Below are 19,540 nucleotides of genomic sequence, written 5' to 3'. Positions count from 1 at the left end.
CCTTCCATGTCAGAGCCGTGGAGCCCTAGCTCAGGCCCAGGGCTTCTCTGAGGAGCCACAGCTGGTGCTGTCATGAAGCATCTCGCCAGACAGATGCCGAGGCCCAGGCATGTGCCATAGGACCAGACACCCACCTCTCACTGCCCAATGATGGAGTGTGTGCCCGAGGGCCCGGAGCAGGGCACCTCTCCTGTCAGGGAGGGGGCACAGAGGCTGGCATTCCAGCCCAGACTCTGGGCTGTGAGCGGCAGTTCCACAAGCCCAAAGCTCCAGGAGCCTACAGTGGACCTGGTACAGAGCCCACTTCTCCCCAGCCCTCGCCCTTGTTACCTTCTTGGGAGAGGATGATGAACTTGGTGGTCTTGAGTGTCTTTCCATTCAGTGTCCAGGTGATGGTGGCTGGGGGGTCAGAGGACACCTGACACTGGAGTAGCAGCTTCTCGCCTTCTGTCACACGGACATCTTGTAGCTTCTCCTTGAAGGTTGGGGCTGTCCCTTGGTTCTCTGACCTGTTTTCATTATCTGTGGCTCCTGCTTGCCCCTTCCTACAGTTCACATCATTCTTAACCTCCTTCTTGAGTTCTTCCTTCCCAGCTGGTTTTGGAGTCTCAGCAGGCTTGGCATTGCCCATGGGTTTTGGGGTCTCAGCAGGCTTGGCGTTGCCTATGGGTTTGAGGGTCTCAGCAGGCTTGGCATTGCCCATGGGTTTCGGGGTCTCAGCAGGCTTGGCGTTGCCCATGGGTTTCAGCATCTCAGCAGGCTTGGCATTGCCTATGGGTTTTGGGGTCTCAGCAGGCTTGGCATTGCCCACAGATTTCGTGGGCTCGGCAGGTTTGGCATTGCCCACAGGTTTTAGGGTTTCAGCAGGCTTGGCATTGCCCAAGGGTTTCAGGGACCCTAAAGGCTGGGCATTGCTCACAGCCTTGGGACTTTCTGCCGCCTTGGCATTCAAGGTCTCAGCATTGTTGCTACCATTCTCTGCCGGTAATTTCTTCTTGCTGCCTAACACCGAGCGGAAATCTGGGGTGGCAGGTTTGGGAAGCGGTGCCTTCTCAGGCACCGGGGTCTTAGGAGTCCCCTTTTTGGCTAGGACTGAGCGGAAGTCGACCTGCTGAGGGCTGTGCACCTTCCTCTCTTCCTCTGACACGGTCTTCGGCTTCACCTGCCGCTGCAGGTTGGCGCGGAAATCCATCTGCTCAGCTGGGATCTCCTTGAGGTCTTCTTCTGACACGGTCTTGGTACTCACCTTCTTCCCCAGGAGGTCACGGAAGTCCAGCTGTTCCACCTCCTGCTGGCGGATGGCCTCCTCCGTGTGCTGCCGAGTCTCCACGCGCCTCTTCAGCACCCCCCGCACGTCCTCACCGTCTTCCTCCTCCGGCCAACCCTGCCCTCTTGCAGGCCAGCCGGGCCTCAGGGTCCCATAGCAGTCACCGCCACCACCATCGGCACCGGCTCCCTGGCTGCAGAGGCCCTCACAGCTGGCAGGCTCCCTCCCCCTGCAACCAGTGAAGGGAAAAAGGAAAGTAGCAAGAGGAAAAGGGGCCGGGTAAGAAAGAACGTCAGGGGAGAGCAAATCCCTGAGGGAGGGAGGGTAGAGGGGAGGGGGAAGGGGAGGTTGGGGCTGACCAGGCTGTGTTTATAGAAGGGAACATTGGTGAGAGGCTCTTGCTTGCTTACTTGGTTTGTTACATCGGTAATGACTTCAGTAGCCTTATAAGGGTGTGTGCAAAAAAAATAAAATAAAATAATAATTCACCCCCCTCTCCTCCCCTGCTCTCCCTCCCTCATTCCCCTTCCAATCTCTCCCTCTTGGCTCAGCAGCCTCTGCTGGAGGATACAAATAATCTGGGGCTGCTGGGCTGGGCCTGCAGGGGCCAAGAGGAAAGTGGAGGGGGTGGATGGCCTGGGGGCCTGGCCAGGCACCTCCTGGGGGCACTCACCGCAGTGGGGCTCTGGCAGGGTTGCTCTGTAACATCAGTGACACCTGGCAACTGCATTCGCCAACCCGGTTCCTGAAGGATTTGAGAGATCGATACATATCAAGAGGCTCTGGGGCCAAGGGCCTGCTCAGCCCAGGGCTGCAAGGAGGGCGGGGCAGGCAGGAACTTGGCCAGAGGCTGGCCGGCTTACTCCAGGAAAGAGGGGGCCATGGGCTTAGCTGTGACCCCAAATACCCACACAAGACCTCGATCTAGGGCAGGCCCTATCCCGCTTTGGTCACCCTCCTAACCACCCCCATCTGTTGTATAAAAAGGAAAAAAAAAGCCTTCTGAACAACAGCTTAGATGGACATGCTGAAGTAGGAATACTTTGCTCTAAGTATATTACAAAAATAATCCAATCACTCAATTTAAATACAATCATTCAACACTGAAGTCTAAACCTGCCAGGGTGCGATGGGGCTGCTGGTCTAGTCCCTGCAGCCCTGGGTGGTGACCTGAGTCTGACTCCACGCTCCCTCAATACAGAGGTGGTTCTGTCCTCTCTGCACAGGGTCTCCCCCCCCCCCCCACCCGCCACCACCACCAACTGCTCCTTCCCCTGCTCGAGAAATGAAAACACTCTTCCACCCTTCCACTCTTCCAGCTAAAAACCAAACAGGTGTCTTCCTGCAGGGGTGACCCTTTCTCTCCTTCCTTCAGGTGGGGAGGGCTCTGGAGTCTTCAACCCACTGTTAAAACATTAGTGTCCCTGTGGGGTGTGGCTAACTGAAGCCCCTCTGCTCCTGCTCAGGGAGTACTATGGCCTGCTTGGGTGCTGCCGGGACTTAGAGCCCTCCAACCCTGCATGGCTGCCATCTGCTGGTGGTTCTGAGCTCTGACCAGCCAAGGTTGTCCAGGCAGGGGGAAAGTGGGGGGTGGGAGGGTGGGTAGGACCAAGAGCCAGAGGCGACTCTTCATGGTGATAACCTCCCATTAGAGACAGGGCCCTCCACCTTTTGTTTTTGTGCCTACAGTGCACCAGTGAGGTATGGAGCACCATTCTGTCCATTTTAAAGGTTCAGGAAGGAGACTCAGGAGTTTCTCTGAGGCAGTGCTGGGGCTCCCAGGCTCTCCCACTCATTCCCCACTGTGTAACCATCTTACTGGCGCTGCAGGGCCCAGCACGTGCCTCAGATCCTACCACAGACGAGCCAAGCTCTGCAACAGGTGCCTTATATAATCTGTCTCATTGCATCTCATGACATCTCTGGGAAGCCAGCACTGGTTTTATAAGGAAAACAAGGCTTCTAAAGGTTAAGTCATTGGCCTCAGCTCACAGAGCCAACCAGCAGAAGAAGGGGTTGACACCCAGGTCTCCCTGAATCCCAGAGCTGTAACCCTCCCCCCTCCGCCCTGCAGGGCTCCTCAGTAACCAGTCTGCTGTGGTATGTGTAATGTGTGTGCGTGCGCATGCACATGCCTCTGTGTGGACGTGGCCATCAACTGCACACGTGGATATGTACAGATATGGGGCCTTACCTGCTGGCCAACTGCACCTGCAGGGATGCGTGTGGGAACATGTGCACAGGCACTCTCATCCCTCCATGGACAGCCCCCCAAGCATGTGTTCACACAGCCTTGCTGATGTATGTGGCTCTCTACCTTGCCTGGCCTGGCCTCCCTCCCTGTGGAGGGTGAGGTCCAGATCACCCACTGGCAGCCCACGGCGCAGCAGATGACTTGCAGGGCATCTGGAGTAGGGGGATTGCTGCTCATTCCCAGGCAGGGAGACCCATTTGAAACAAGGAGAGGTTGATCTGTGCTGTCCTCCAACCCTCCTCTCATCCGTTGGGGTCCCCTCCTGGCCACCTTTGTCAAAGCTCAGGCTCTCAGGGGGCATCGATTCAAGGTTCAGGGAGCCTCAAGGTCTGGACAGTTGAAAGGGGCCCGAGGCTGTTCCTTTGCTCAGCAAACAGCAGTCAGGTGCCTCCTCGGTTCCCGGCCCTGGGAAGGCTAAGAGGCCCTCAGGACATCCTGAGCACCTGGCACAGAAGGCTCACGGGGCTTTGGGTCAACTTGTAGAATAAACACAGGAGGTCATTTGTGGGTGAGGCCCAGCTCCCTGGCACCCCACTTCTGCCAGGCCGCTGGCCAGTATGAGGCCATTCATTCCCTGCTTTTCTTTCAAACACAGGGTGTGGGGCCCACGATTGGTGAGAAGCAGAAGGCCAGGAGGCCAACGGCCGCGTTTTCCCCGCTTGTGCTCTCCAACATTGCCCCAGCCGAGTTTCCTCCTGCCACAGGTACGACGCAGCCGGATGCAAAAATCAGGAGCAGACGCCAACCAGATGGCCACGCTTTACCCCAGCCGAACCCGTCAGAGGCTTTAAATGGTGGGGCAGGCAATCCCCTGAGCTGGAGTGAGCTCTAGCTCCCCATGGGGAAGCAGGGGAGGGCTTCTGTTGCTGTCCATCGCCAGCCCTTAAGGAGGGAGCACAGGTGGCTTGCTGTTTGACCCATCTCCAGGCCTCAGCCTGTGGCACCTGGGGAAGTCTGAGGGGCAGGCAGAGGTGGAGAACTTGGGATACCATGGCTGGCCCACTAAGGTAGGGTCACCTTTCTGCAGCCATAAACTTAAATCTCTGTTGGGCCTTTAAGACAAATCATGGGTTCAAACAGGGTCTACCCAGGTCAGAAAGGCCTTTGACCTGGGACCCGCATACCAGATAATCTAGCCAGCCAAACAGCCTCTTGAGACCATCTTTGGGATCTGTATCAACATAGTCAGTTACCAAGTCGGGCTTGGGGCTGAGGATGAGGCCCCATGCCCAGCCCAGGTGCTGCCAAAGAGGATATATGGGGCCAAGACCCCACAGGCTGCACCTTTTACAAAGTAACGAAACCCTTTCCACTCCTGCCTCCCAAATCCTGAATGAGAAGCCCACTCTTTTGTTACAAAGCCTTGGACCCTGTCCCACTCTGAATCACCCTCCCCTGGAATGGGTTTTACATGTAAAATTAAAGAACTAATTTCCTGGCAAGTCTCAATCTTTCAAATATTTCAGCTGGAATTTGGAACTGGCTTTTTGACATTTCCTCTTTTAGTTCAGGAGACAAGCATTAAGGCAGGGGAGGCAGAAACCATCCAGCCACAGCTGTAGCAGGGACAGATAAGACCCCCCCCCACCCCACCTTTTCTTCCCAGCTATCTGGTCTCCCTCCTTGAAAGGCATTCTGTCCTGGGTCTAGGGCTGATTTCTGTCAGGATGAGAAAAGCTGGAGGGGAATGGGGCCCCTAGCAGACCTGGCCCATATTCCCCAGGAGAACTTTCCCCTGACTTGCTTCTCAGCTGAGGACAGAGCCAAGGCCACGGCAACAGCAACCCCAAGGAACGAAGAGGCTGGACGTTGGGGAGAGGAGAGGAGCAAGGGCTGAGTGCATGGGGACTCCAGGGCAACCTCCTGGGTTCCCCAAGTTCCCATGCACTTCGGAGATAAAAGGAAAGGGAGAGAATCTGATTAAAACAGATGAGGGTTCTAGTCTGGGCTCTGTGACTTGCTTTCGGGCAGCCACGAGCAAATCCATGATCCTGAGACCTTGGTTCCCCCCATCATTAAACGATGAGTCGGCTAGATAACTTCTGAAGTCCCTTCCAGCTGGGACAGCATAAGTTTTATGACTGTCCCCAGCTGGGCCCAGACAGTCTGCCTGCCGACCTCCCAGTGCAACCCTCCACTCTGGCCTGGCAGACTTCCCACAGCCCTTGCTTTGCTCTTCCCTACCCTTTCTGGCTCAGAGCTTCAACGTGCCCTCGACAGCCAAGCCTTTACTCATTTGCTGAACCTCTGCCTATTGTCCTCAAAATCCCACAAGGAGCTTCTCTCACCTAGGATGTTTGGCTTAAGTAATGTGAATATTGTCCCGTAGCACGACTCCTTCCACGCAGATAAGCTCCAGACTCATGTGTCATCTGTTTCTACCATTTGTACTGGCTTAGGGGAGGAAGAGTGTGTCTCTTCTCTATTCTGAGGGCAGATGTGCCTTCCCAATACTAACTGGTTTGGATGTAAGGCAAAGGCTGCTGGTGTGTTCTGGGCACACTGCTGACGGTAGCAGGATGACCAGCCAGTCCACAAACCATCTCCACAGCAGACTACATACACGGCATTAGCTCAGCTGAGATTTGCCAAGCCTTACCCAGCTAGGCAGAACTTCCTGGTACATCTAAAGAAATGATAAATGACAACTTTTTTTAATAAAGCCACTAAATATTCGAGTATTTTGTTATGCATCAAAAGCTAACTGATACAAGCATAAAGCGCATACCCAGAAAGGACCCAAGTGGCGGGACACACCCTGGGTTTTGTCATGATTATAGGAACAGGGCTCAATCATGGCAGTAGCTTTTACATGGCACGTAGCTCAGAGCCTCGAACACGATGTGCTGAGTACAGGGAAATGATTTATCCAGGGGAGCAAGCTCCTTGCAAAGGGGCCAGGCACCTGAGCCAGGGCAGCTCCAAACAGCTTTGTCATGGGGCACCACATCCTGTTTGCAGGGTCAAGGTCAGACGAGCACTCTTCAGTGCTTACAGCAACCCGAAGGGCTGGCGCTCTGTCTCCGTCAACCCAGGGCTGGCATGGGATTTTAAGAGTTAGAGCATTTTCAAGGTAGAAGAACATTTCTGGATCACTTTCATTTAACAAACTGTGAAGGCTGACTCTGGGCAGGCACTGTTCTAGGCACTGGGAACAAAGCAGTGTATCTTCATGGAGCTTACCTTCCCATATAATCTAGAAACCCTTAAACAGGAAGTGGGGGGGGGATGGGCATAGTTAACCTCCCTATAGTGGTTTTAAATGTCTACAAATTCTTTGATACTCCCCTCTCCAAGAGATGGCACCTAATATGGCTTAGTGACTTACTTCTAGCAAACAGAATACACAGAAGTAATGATGTGTGACCTCCAAGGGGAAATCACAAAAAACACAGATAAGCTGCAGATTGCAGCTTATTCTCTCCCACAATCATGAGCTCTGTGGAAGACAGTTGCCATGTCATGCAGTCATTCAAGCAGCTCTAGGGAGAGGTCCACACGGCAAGGAGCTATGGCCTCAAACCAACAGTCCTATGAGGTAGCCATCTTAGAATTGGACCCTCCAGCCTCGGTCAAGTGTTCAGAGGTTACACTCCCTACCAACAACTTCCCTGTAAAAACTGTTCACCAAAGCTACGTCCAAGTCCCAACCTACTGAAACTGCGAGACGATAACTGTCATTTTAAGCTACTTGGTTTTGGGGTAATTTGTTACACAGCAATAGGTAACTAATACACTCCCTCAATCCTACTGCTTTCCTGATTTTAATCCATTCTTCCCTCTTTCATATTCTCCACAGACCAGTTGGAGTTTTGTGTTTTATGACTGTCCCCAGCTGGACTCTATATAGACAGTCTACCTGCTGGCAGGAAGTCTGTCCATATAGGGGAACAAAAGCCAGGATGGAGTAAGACAGGGGACTCTGGGGAAGTGAGCTCAGGAGCTCAGTCAACACCTTCGTATTGAAGTAGGGGAAATGAAAGCTTGTTGGCAGCACCGGGCTTGCCCTTTCTTTCCCTTGAAGCCCAGCCCCACATTACTTTTGGGTTTCCACGGGCTTCCTAATCCCGGGTGGGAACTTTGACAGGAGGGAGGGATGTTGGGGGCGGGTAGTGGGGAGGCTGGATGGACGCGAGGACTCACTTGAGCAGGATCTCATACTGGCCAGCATGCCAAGGCTGCACGTTCTTTAGAACCAGCGTGAACACGCCCTCATTCTGTAGCACCTCGAAGTGGCCAGTGTCTTTGGAGAGGGCTTTGCCGTCTCGCAGCCAGTGCACAGTGGGGAAGGGGTCCCCAGCGATGGCACAGGAGATGAGGACACTCTGGCCCAGGGAGGCCGTCACTGAGCGAGGCCTGCTGATGAACCAGGGCTGGGTACCATCCTGAGGCTCTGGAAGTTGGCAAAGGGTTGAATTAGAGAGGAAGGCCTTTCAGCAGACAGGGTCCACTGGGCTCTGCCAGCCGGTAAGGGTCAAAGACTGCACATTACCCAAATAACAGCTGGTCCAGAAATCACTTTTATTGGATATACAGTTACAGCACATTGTTCTCATGGCAAATCTATCTTGCTTATGTTCTCTGAGGATAACGCTGACAAGACGGTATTGTATATCTGAAGCCAGGGGAGGTAGCCTAGCTCACCGGACTAGGGGTAACTGATCTACAATGAGATGTGCATAATTTTGAGTTGATGTTTGCTTTATGTATCCTTTCCTGGTCTCTCTTCTTAAATACAGGTTCTCTAAAGGCAAGGACCCCAAGGGGCCACAGCTCACCTCAAAAGCTATCACTGTGCTAATGTAACATTGTATGTTAATGATATTTCTATAAAGGGGGGAAGAAGCTCTCACTCCCTAACTGTTAAGTATATCATAAGATTTCTCTCCTAGCACTCTATGCAGCTTGTCACCAATGACCCAGAGAGGGCAAGGACTTCAGAAGGCTCCAGGGCACAGCGGTGCTACTCAGCCAGAGCCTGAGATGGAGCCGGGGAGCTAACCTTGGGGGCTGGAATGGGACCAGAGGAGCACAGGGGCCGTGGGGGAAACCAAGTAAGCTCATGTGGTTTCCTCACCTCCAAGGTGCCTTTGGACAGCCTGGCCTGCTATGGCAGCACCACGGCTTTCCCACCCCCACCTGCCCCCACCCCCAACAACCCCGCAGCCTCACCTTGCACCATGAGCACCGCCTGGGTGCGGACCTCTCCGGCGCTGTTCCACGCTTCACAGGTGTACGTGCCTGTGTCCTCTGGGAACACTTCTTGGATACAGAGGCTGTGCTGAGTGCCTCTCTGCTCAAAGTGGAAGTCCTCTGACTCCTGGATCTCATTCCCATCGTGAAGCCAGATGACCTCAGGGGGTGGGTTCCCTGGAGGGGAGACAGGGCAGGCAGACCCGGCAGAGGTGGGTTCCCTGGGACACGGGGCAACTTTGCCCTTAATAGTGTGATGCTGTACTAAATACAAACCTCTCTATGTCTCAGTTTCCCCATCCGCAAAACAGTCTAACCCTATCTTCTTCATAGGTTTGTTGGGAGTATTAAATAAAAAGATACAGCCCCCCAGAACAGCCCACTAGAATAGCAGATTAGAGGGATGCCTGAGTGGCTCAGTTGGTTAAATGTCCGACTCTTGATTTTTGGCTCAGGTCAGGATCTCAGGGTCGTGGGATCAAGCCCTACATCAGGCTCTATGCTAAGTGTGAGTCTGCTTGAAGTTCCCTCTCTCCCTCTCCTTCTGCTCCACCAACCTAAATAAATAAATAAATAAAACCTTTAGCAGATCAGAAGAGCATCTGGCACAAGGAGAGTGCTCAATGCATATTTATGATAATTATTTAACAGCAGATGTGCGGAAACCAGAAAGGATGGGAAGTGAAAAAATATCAGAACTCAAGCTGCTCGGGAACATGGTAACTGGCTCTCTGGGTGTGAAGTGCAAACGTTCCCTGCTCTGCCCCGCCCCACACAGCACGCGCACACACACACATCCAGGCAATGCCACGGCGACCTCGTTGTCCCTTCTCTGTCAGTTGTCACCAGGAGGTGACAACTTAGCATCTCATTTTGCCACCATACAAAGGTTGCCTCTGAGGGTGGTCATGGGCGCCAGCTCGCCCAAGTTTGCAAACACAGCTCAGGGTGAAGAGCATTTTCAGGTTTTATCCGTCTGCTCTCCTGGGTAGATTCTAGCAGTTTGAGGGGGCACATAAAACAATGGCCACCTGAGAGAGCTGCCCCTGTGGTAGCATTGCACTCTGCTTCCTGAGGTGGATGGAGGCTGTGTGGTGTCAGGCTCTCTCTTGAGGAGAGAAAGAGTGGGGTCACCTCTGATGGGTTAGCCAGCATGGGTATGGAGCCCAGAAGCAGAGCGCCTCTGATTCCTGTCAGTTCGAGGAGTATGGACAGGGGAGGCAGCCAGGCCTCAGCCTGGGACTGTAATGGGGATGCCTCAGGCCTGCAGGTGTGGGGGGGTACATGAGGATCCTGAAAGGGGGAGCCCATTGGTTTCCCCACTGCTCATCTTTATTATTTCTGCAGCTCAGGACAAACTAAAGCCCAGGAGAGTGGCCTCCAGACTGATCAGTAGTCAGCAATGAACAGGACACTCTGGATATGCTTGGGCATAAGCTGGTTTAGTAAGTCTGTGCCAGCAGAGTCCCCAGGCTTCTCTTGCTGGCCTCTAGCGGGAACTGAGACAGCTCACACTGAGCTGCTGGTCACATGCTCTTGTCACCTGGTGGTTTTAGAAGGATCTCTGCTCTATCTTCTCACCTTAAACTTGAACAGAGCAACAGGGTATCTTCTACGATCTGGGAAGTTCTCATATCAGCTGGTTTTGGGCCAGTGTTCGAAATCTTCCAACTATGGTGACCCCATTATGTTTCCCCACTAATCACCACCCCGCTAGCTGTGGTCATCTTCTTCCTCTGGACCACCTTGAATTAACCTTGAATCCAGAAAATCCTGCCCAGAGGAAGCAGAAAAGAGGGACCAGCAGGCTCCACTTCTTTGGGTCCACCGAGAGTCCTGTGCTGACTTTCTGGTAGGGAGATGATCTGAGCAGGACGTAGGAGAGCAATGTGTACACGGCAACCATGCCCGTTTTCACATCAACCCCGAGGAGAGAGATGCAGAGACAGACCTGACACCTGGACTGTCATGGTGACCTGGCTTCCATCCATGACTTTGAGGTCGGAGAGGCCCTGCAGGAAGACCGGTGCGACGGGCTTGCTGGGAGCTGCGGGCAGAAGGGACCCGCTCTTTCTGTCGCTCTTCTTTTCTGTGCAGCAGACAACAGAATGGGGGGTGAACAGTCATTTATTCATTCGACAAACACAGACTTGATGACTGTCGGGCAACCAACTATGTCGAGGCTCAGGCTTCCCCCAGAGGCGGAAGGTGCTACCAGGTGGGGCACGTGGAGAGGGGGTGGAGATCATAGGAAGGCAGTGAGCCCATTTCTCTGCTTGGTGTGCCGGTCCCCGGGGCCTGGGAACAGGGAGAGGAGGGGCCTCTGCAGGGCCAAGCCTGGCCAAGGCTCTGCTTCCTCCGGAGAGTTTCAATACCTGCCACCTTAGGAGATTTTTTTTTTTTTAAATTTCACTCACCTTTTTTAATACATGCTATGCTCCCATGGCACCAAATTTTAAGAGTACTAGAGAGCGTGTGTAGTCTCCCTTCCACCCACCCCTGACCTGTGGCCATCAGGCTCCTCTCTCCCCAGAGGCAACCTATTGTCAGTTTCTGGTTCATCTTGCCAGAGATGGTCTACGGATATAATACACACAAGCAAATAGGCATACTCTTCCATTTTCTTCTCTTATAGAAACAATAGTGCACTCTATGCACTGATGGTCGTCTTATTTTTTCATTTACCGGCGTACCTTGTTGCCTCTTGTAAACCAGAAGCGAAGAGCTTCCTTGTCATTTTCTATGGCTGTGTGAGACTCCACACCCTCCCATGAGATTTTAAGTCCCTCAAGAAAGCCAAAAGATACTCACGAGAGGGACACAAATTAAAAAGACCAGCCACCCCCAGCCCTGGTGTGGGCGAGGATGTGGAGTGCCAGGACCTCTCACACGCTGCCCTCCCACGCACGGGACACACCCTTCTGAAATCAGCATGGCACTTTCTTAAAAAGTTAAACATGCATTTACCATACGATCCAGTCCTTCTACCCCTGGGTATTTGCACAGAAGAAATGAAAGCGTGTATCCAGACAAAGACTTGTACACAAACATTCATAGCAGCCTTATTTCTGACGGCCCCAAACTGGAAACAACTCGAGTGGCCATTGACAAGTGAGTGAGTAGAGATTGAGCCGTATTTATGCAGTGGGATAGGACTCAGCAGTAAAAAGAAACAGACTAACAAGAGACACTACAACAGACAAATCTCACAAAAATGACCCTGAACAAAAGAAGCCAAAGGAAGAGCACATACTGGATGATTCCATTTATATAAAGTTCTACAAAATGCAAAACCTAGAGAGGGCAAGCAGGCAAGCAAATCTGTGTTTGCCTGAGGCTTATGGGGAAGGATTGTAAAGGGGCACCAGGAAGCATATGAGGTTGATGGAGAAGTTCATTTCTTAAAATTGGGTGAAGTTTTCATGAGTGAGGGTTTCAAATTAAACACCATGAATATATGCAGTTTGTTGTACATCAACATGATCTTAGTAAAAACTGGGGAAAGAAAATCTCAGAGGGAAGGTGGAAGTATACCAGCTAGTCCAAGAGCTAGAATAATTCTCTGGGTTCAGTGTTGGCCCACTCACCTGTTTCAGTTCTCCAGGGAGATGGGGTCACAAATAGGCTTTCTGTTGTTCTTGGAATGCCCCCCAGGCTGGGCTTGGACCTGCCTGTGTGAGCCGGAGGGGAAGGGGCAGCAGAGTGGCTGAGCTAGCGTCACCCACACAGGATGGCCCTGGTGCAGGACGAGCTCGTGGCTATCCAGTCTCTGATCTTGCCCTTTGCCCTGCGAGCCGAGTGGCTTTGACCTTTAATCATTCTGGAGCTTTTTTGTTTTTGTGTTTTGGCAAGGGTAGGGAGGGAGAGGGTTCTCCTCTAATCTCCTCTAACAATATCTCTAACTTAAACTCTAAGTTTTGGGGGAAAGGGACTCTGGTATTTTGGGTTCTTTATTAGCAAGGGCCACATAGACCAAATTTCCGGAAAGCCAGCAGCCATGGGGATACATCTCCACTGTGCTTTATACACCTGAGAAAAATCAAACTCCACATTTGCCACTGAGTTTCTATCTTTTGGCACAAACAAAACAGGGCCCACTGCAGAGCTCTCCGGGTGCAGCCTCCGGGAGTGAGGATGGGAGAGGCTGAGAAGGCTCAGGATGCTGGAGGGAACCGTCCCCAGAGGCAGGTGCATTGTCAAGGGCATGGAGACAGGGTAAACCCAGAGTCCAAGACCAGGGATGTGCACTCAGGTCCTGGTGCTGCCTCCACCCCAGCCCCCAGCATCCCTGCCTCTGTCAGAGGGGCAGCTAGGCAGACTTGCCCTTGACCTGAGGCCCTGGGAGTGGGCTCAGGGAGGCCCAGAGCTGGAAGTACAGACATCTCCTTTCTCTGCCTGGGCTGCAGCGGCCAGGAAAGCAGGATGCCTCAGGAGAGTTGAGAAATTTCCTGTCCTGCATGGACTAAGACTTGAGGACAAAATGTTTCTGCTTGTCTAGATCCACCCCCTCCCCCACCCCATTCCTGCTCCTCTGTTACCTCAGCCAGTCCCCAGTTTCAGAGGTTCACATAGATGGGCATTCCTATGTTCCTACGTGCTGCAGGAACATCAAACACTCCTTTGAGCTGCCGGCGCCCCTCCGTGGCCCCTACCATCTCTCAGATCTGGCCCCGGGCAAGTCACTACCTCTGTCTTAAACTCAACGGCCTCACCTGTGTTGAGGGTAATAACAATATAATCCCTGGGCTTTGGGAGCTTTAAAGAGAGAAACTGGGAACACACTTTGTAGGTCTACTCAACATCAATGAGACCTTCCGTATGAAGCTGGCACAGGCGCTGATTCAGTCCTACCCTACTGGGCAGCATTATTGTGGGTTATCAGCTGCAAACAAACAGAGGTGGGGCCCTCACCCAAGGACTGCAAACTTGTTTTGTTTTTACATGACCCGAGGTAAGTACTGATAGGAATACAGATGCATAGCTTAAAACTCTCCTGGGATATATGTAAAATAATTTGAGAATAACCCGGTGGCAACCCCTCCAGGAGAGAGATGAATGGGAGGACTGCTCCGTGGGCGCCCGGCCTGGGAGACATGGAGTCCCATGGCACCACGGTCCCAGACCTGCCCTGTGATCCCCAGGCCCCAGGCCTGGAAGGAGGGTAAAGGGAAATGATGGGGAGCAAGTGGGCAGAATGAATCTGACCTCAGACCTACAGACTGGGGTCACGTGGGATCAGCGTGACTGAGTCCTGGCTAGGGAATGGCTGAGTCATGCCTAGCATTCAACCACCCCAAATTCTTCACAGGGTGAGAAACCAACCAGCCCTCCCACAAACACACTTTGCACTGGGATTACGGAGCCATGAGCCATGAGAAAAGCAGTTTTCAGGAAGTGACCTGAGAAAAGCAGCCCTCACTAGCATCCTGAGGCCCTAGTCCCACTCCCACCACCCACTCTCCTGAGAGGCCATAGCGTGCTCAGGTAAAGTGACCTGCTCGAGGTCACAGAGCATCATAGGCAGACCTAGAGCTCGTACCCAGGCCTTCTGACGGGATGGCCCAGATGTCCTGGAGACCATCTCTTGCACGGGAACCACGCTTCTCTGGCGGCAAACTCCCGACAAGAGCAGAGGTCTTATCTGCTGACCCACAACCTAGACTCTTGTCAGGGGAGGACAGCTAACGCAGAGCAAGGCCTAGCCAGTGGAAAGGGCAAGATGTGTGGACTGCACTGAATTTCAAAGCCAAACAAATTAATGTGTCTCATCTGTGGCCTACGCACTATGGTGTCCACTCATGGTCACTCTTGAACAGACTTGGAGGAAACCAGAAGACAGATGAAAGGTGGTGCTCTGAATTTGGAGCTCTGGCAGTCTGACATGACACAAGCTCCTCAACTCACAGTCTATCAGGTCTGGATGCTACTATGTTGATAAGCGTAACGTCTACACCATCACTATAATGCATGATAAATACCATAGGGTTGTTAGATGATTCAAAGCAGCAACCTATGTAAGGCAGCTAGAACAACGTCTGACACATAAGAAGTATAAAAATTCATGTTTTTTTTTTTTTGCCTTTCCTGACCCAACTAACTTTGGTTGGGTGCACTCAATGTGGCCGTACCTACAATGAGAGCCATCCTCCAAACCAGGACATTGCTGTTGAACCAGACAGCTCTGGAAGGACATAGAGCAGCCGCCACCAAGGGGACATCATCACAATGCCTTGCAGGGTCTGGCACTTTAAGATTCTGAACGACGCTCGAAGACCATTCACCATTATCCTCAACATCCCCAGAGGTAAGGCAGGTTGTGTCCCCACTTCTCTGAGGCTCAGAGAAGGGAGCTGTCCTGTGCTAAGATCCCAGGGCTGACGTGATCCCCAGGGACTTGGTCTGGACACACTCCCCTGCTGTCCTGAGAACAAAGGGCAGCCACCCAGATTCCCATGGGAGCTCTCACTCACTGTTTGTCCATGCCCAGACTCGCCAGTGCCCCTACAGAGCTGCACCTCTAGGCTTCAGCTTTGGAGGTTGTCTGGCGTAGTCCTGGTCTGAAGCGGGGGTGGGGGGCAGAGTCTGAGGCAAGAGGTCCCAGGGAACCCAGGGAACCACCACTGGGAGCTGCCTTCATCTGGGTAGGGCAGGCACTGGCCGTGGCACACAGGTGGCAAGGGAGGGGTCCCCAGGACCCAGAGACAGACGTCTCTGCTCAAATGGGGCCAGACTAAGTATACCCCAGGTTTCCCCACAGCTGTGCTTCCTGCCACTCTGCCGAGACCAAGCCTGGAGAGAACCTGCTGTCTGGGATTCAGGAAGGGCCAAGCTCCCTTGATGTATCAGCCCAGAATTAAAGATGGAATGTGAACTCACCTGGGGCGCCGGTAGGCGGTCCCCTGGCCAGTGACTCCGTAGTCACTCACAGACTCACTCTGTCATTTAACTGAGTAGCTAGCTACTGGGTGCCCTGTTCCACCTGGAGAGAAAGGGAACAGACCAAGCCTGCCCTCCATGGAAAGACAAGACCTGAGATCAAGAATACTTTGAAGCAGTTTGCTGACAGCAAGAATGATGCCATATCCAGTAAAGCTGGGGATGGGGAGCAGCAGCAGAGAGCATGGGGCAGAGAGAGAATTGATGGAGGGAAGAGGAAGGACCCTCCCCATGCCCCCACTGACCCTCTGATGTCTTTCTCCTTGGCCACTTTTGCTCTGTTTTAAATCATCAGAAACTGCTTCTGAAGACCCCCACATTAACTTCTTGCTCTGGGGAAGCAGAAGCATCAAACGGAGAACCTGTCAGCGTCCCCGAGACCCAGCGGGGACCGGAGTAGCTGTAGGCCTGATGCGGTGGGCAGCCCCTAACCTCTGAGCACGGCTGCTCTCCACCTGTGAAGTGGAGGTCATTCACAAGGGGACTTGTGACGGGAATGAAATAACTGACAAGTCAGCTTTTCTAACCCATTAGTCGTTTTGTGTCAAAACAACGTTCCTCATTAAAAACACTGATGGTTTAAAACAGTCACATGAACTGGTATTCAGTCAGTATTTCGTTTCTGAAAAGCTCTTAATTAGAGAAAGAGTTAAATACCCACCCAACAGGTGCACTTTGTTACCGTTCTCATTGGCTCCTAGGCAATAACCGTTATAAGCCATTTCTCAAAGCTGGAGATACGAACGAAGGCTTTAGCTTCTCTTGGGCTTGAAATTAAGAGGCATCTTTACAGTCTCTGTCCCAGGGGCTGGCCGTGATCTCAGCCCTCCTTCGACACTACAGTGACCCTCCTGTTCCTCCCTTTGGGTCCTTCCTTCCCCTTCCACGGGTTTAGCAGGAAAAACACTTCGGGGTTTCTCCTTAGAAGCATTCTCTCCACCTGTCTCCTTTTATCAGCCACCCTGATCGGATCCGAGCTTTCATTAAATACACATGTTTACACTTTGAGTAGCTTGCCTTGAAAATGGCCCTCTGCAGGCTTCCAGCTCAGTCAAAACTTATTTCAGATTAGAATAAGAAATTGTGGGAAAGAGCTTAAACAGATGACACAGACACATAAACAGAGGGTGTTGGTGGGAAACATCCTACCATCCAGGAGCCCCCTGCTCCCAGGACTCTCCCTATAGAGGGACCCCTGCCTGCTGTCCTCAGGGCCATTTACTAAGTCCCACTCTTAGAGCCTCAGACCCTGTCCTTCAGCAGCTTGCCTGCATCCCTGGATTCGCCAAATGAAAATGGTTGCGGAACGGCTCCCCTACTTCCTAACACCCTCCCCCCTTAAACCTCTCATGCACAGACACAGACCTCTTGCAAAGGCACAGCTGGAAACCCCTGCTGAGCTTTTTTGCTTAGTCATTACAACGCAAAATACCATTCCAACAGCCAATCTGGTTCACTCCAAGCCCTGTTAGGGTATGGAAATTCAGTAAATCACCATCTGAAGGGGAGCTCTGGAAGCACAGTCCTCCCTTCTTTCTTTATTTGGTGCTCAAAATCCAGCACAGCCCAGGGATCAGAGACTATCCTCCTTTCCCTACATGCCATGACGTGACCATTGACTCTAGAGAACTCTAGAGCACTCGTCAAAGGAAGCTTACCTTCACCCAGCCCCTTCCTATTAGCGGGGCATTTATGCAAGGTGTAAATCCCTAGTACTCAACTTCTCTTCCAATAAAAGTCTCTCCTAACCAAATAAACCTACTTGGTGATTCCGCAAAACTTCTACTTCTGTGTCATAAAAAGAGCTTTGGTCTGTTGGCTTTTCTTCCCTCCCACTGACTTCTCTAGAACCTGAGAAGCAAACGGGAATAGAAGTGTGCAAAGAGAGAACAAAAAGAAACAATGACGTAGGACAGTCCCCAAAAGATCTCTGACCAGTAATGGCAGGGGTGCTGGATGGGAAGCAGGAATCACTGCCACCGCAGCCTTCTGACTGACTCAGAAGTTACAACCCAATGCTCAACATAAAGGTACTGCAGCCAAAGCCCCCAGCGCTCCTTCCTAAGGAGGGCCTGGAAACCACCATCGCCATCATACAGTCATAGCATGGATCACATTTTGCTGTTAGGGACACAAAGCTGTAATTCTGGATGGCATTCTTGACCAAAGCCTCCAAGCAAGCAAAGGATAGATTCGGCCAACAGTGGGCTGGACAACTAGACAGTTCTGCATCTCTTATAGTCCAGTTAGTAAACCGAGGCTCCAGTTCTGTGATATGGACACACATGTACACGCATACACTCAGAAATCTTCCTGTGGTGCACGACCCCGTTTCTGCTGTATTCAAACTACATTAAACTAGAATGTTGGTTATAAAATAATTTAACATTTATCTGCTTGCTTTCCTAGAATTTAAAAGATTTCTGGGACAGATGTGTGGATGGGCTAAGAGTCTTCGAAGACAGACCAAAAAAAAAAAAAATTAAAACCAAAGTTTATCCTTCTTCAGTACATTTCTCTTTAGCTAATGTAAGTATTAGAAACGTTTCCAGTGCTTGAGAGTTTATCGAGGGGAGACACCACTGGACAGATTAAACAGTATCCGAAATTCCCGAGCTTAATTTGGGAGAGAGGTGGGGGTGGGAGGCTATCAGGGCTCCGAGCTGCCCCACTGAACACCTGTCACTAACCTGAGAGTGAACTGGGCTTCTACTAAAGCTCTAAGTTTCATCTTTTTACTCTAGATAGCAGTTTCTTAAAAAACTTCCCCACATTTTATGTCCTTAGGTGCCTTTAAGAGGCCCAGCAAGCCTTCAGTTAAATAAACACCATTAAGCTGAGACACTAAAGTCAAAATGGGCACTGTTAGCAAGTTAGTAAATCTAGTCACTTAAGAATTTTAGCCTTGACAAAGATACTCCAGGGGGAGATAAATTAAAGTATTCTAGCCTGAGGAAGTCTCCCCCTGACCCCAATGACTCAGTCCAAATACACTGAAATATTTACTCCCCTCTCGGATCTTCCTAGGCTCTGCAGGAATTTGGATTAATCATCCTTTAGTGTTCATCTTGGGCTGGGTTGGTGGGGAAAGGCTTTCATTGCCTGGTTAACTATTGGGGATTTTTTTTTTTTTTTTTATGCTGGGCTGGGGGGAAGAGAGAAGGAATATTGGTTGAGGGACTCTTGAGAGCTAGCAGGTGGGTTTCTGGCACACTCCAATGAGCACTGAGCCCCCAGGGAAGTCAAGAGGTAAAGTGACATTCTTCTAGAGAGGCTGTCTACCGCTGTGTGCTTTCAAGCATTCCCTGAACACCAGCTCACAGAGGAGGCCCCGATCCACAGGCAATAATGACTAAGAAAGGGTCCCTGCCTGCAGGGAGCTTACAGTCTAGCAGGGAAGACAATTAAACCAGCAATTAGAGTGAAATCCCACAGTTAGAATAAAATGTGGGCTCCTTACCCCTAGAGGCCCTGCATGAGGTGCCCCTGCCTCTCTTTCTGAACTCCTTCTCACCTTGCTCCAGCCACTCTGGCTTATCTGCCTGTTCCTTGAATAGGCTGACCTTGCTCCCAATTTTAGGGTCTTTGCACCTGCTGTCCCGCCGGCCTGGAGCCCTGTTTCTCCAGCTCACTTAAGTTTCAGCTCAAAAGTCCCCTCCACCTAGAGCCTTCCTTCACCGCCCAATGTCCTCCTCACCCGTCCTCCAGAAGGATCCCTTCCACCTTTCTCTGTCAGTACATGATTAAACTAGGTGCTGATTATGGCGCGTCTCCCCATCAGAACGCATGCACCCGGAAGGCCGAGTGTGTCTGCCCTGCTCACTGGGGCCTCCCCAGAATGATATCTGGCCCAAAGCAGGGGCTTGGGACAGATTTATTGGCAAATAAGC

The 19,540-nt window shown here is 51.8% G+C and overlaps 1 protein-coding gene across 2 annotated transcripts in view; it reads right to left on the bottom strand.

The window, feature by feature from the left end:
- The window catches only part of MYLK (myosin light chain kinase), a 178,656-nt gene that overhangs the window by 80,828 nt on the left and 78,288 nt on the right, over positions 1-19,540 (bottom strand). The window contains exons 1-6 of one of the 2 annotated variants that reach the window (XM_080799770.1): positions 12,302-12,441; positions 10,666-10,803; positions 8,694-8,891; positions 7,665-7,914; positions 1,941-2,012; positions 331-1,496 (exon numbers count right to left, since the gene is read on the bottom strand). In XM_080799770.1, coding sequence (XP_080655896.1) covers positions 331-1,496; positions 1,941-2,012; positions 7,665-7,914; positions 8,694-8,891; positions 10,666-10,705 — 1,726 coding nt within the window. In that variant the 5' untranslated portion in view covers positions 10,706-10,803; positions 12,302-12,441. Of the gene's footprint in view, positions 1-330; positions 1,497-1,940; positions 2,013-7,664; positions 7,915-8,693; positions 8,892-10,665; positions 10,804-12,301; positions 12,442-19,540 lie in introns of those variants that run through there. The other variant, XM_080799769.1, reaches the window with a different exon arrangement.

Source organism: Martes martes (genome assembly GCF_963455335.1).
Source record: "Martes martes genome assembly, chromosome: 1".
Classification (NCBI taxonomy): Eukaryota; Metazoa; Chordata; class Mammalia; order Carnivora; family Mustelidae; genus Martes; species Martes martes.
Note: the sequence above shows the minus strand (reverse complement) of the source record. Positions and strands in the feature narration are given on the sequence as shown.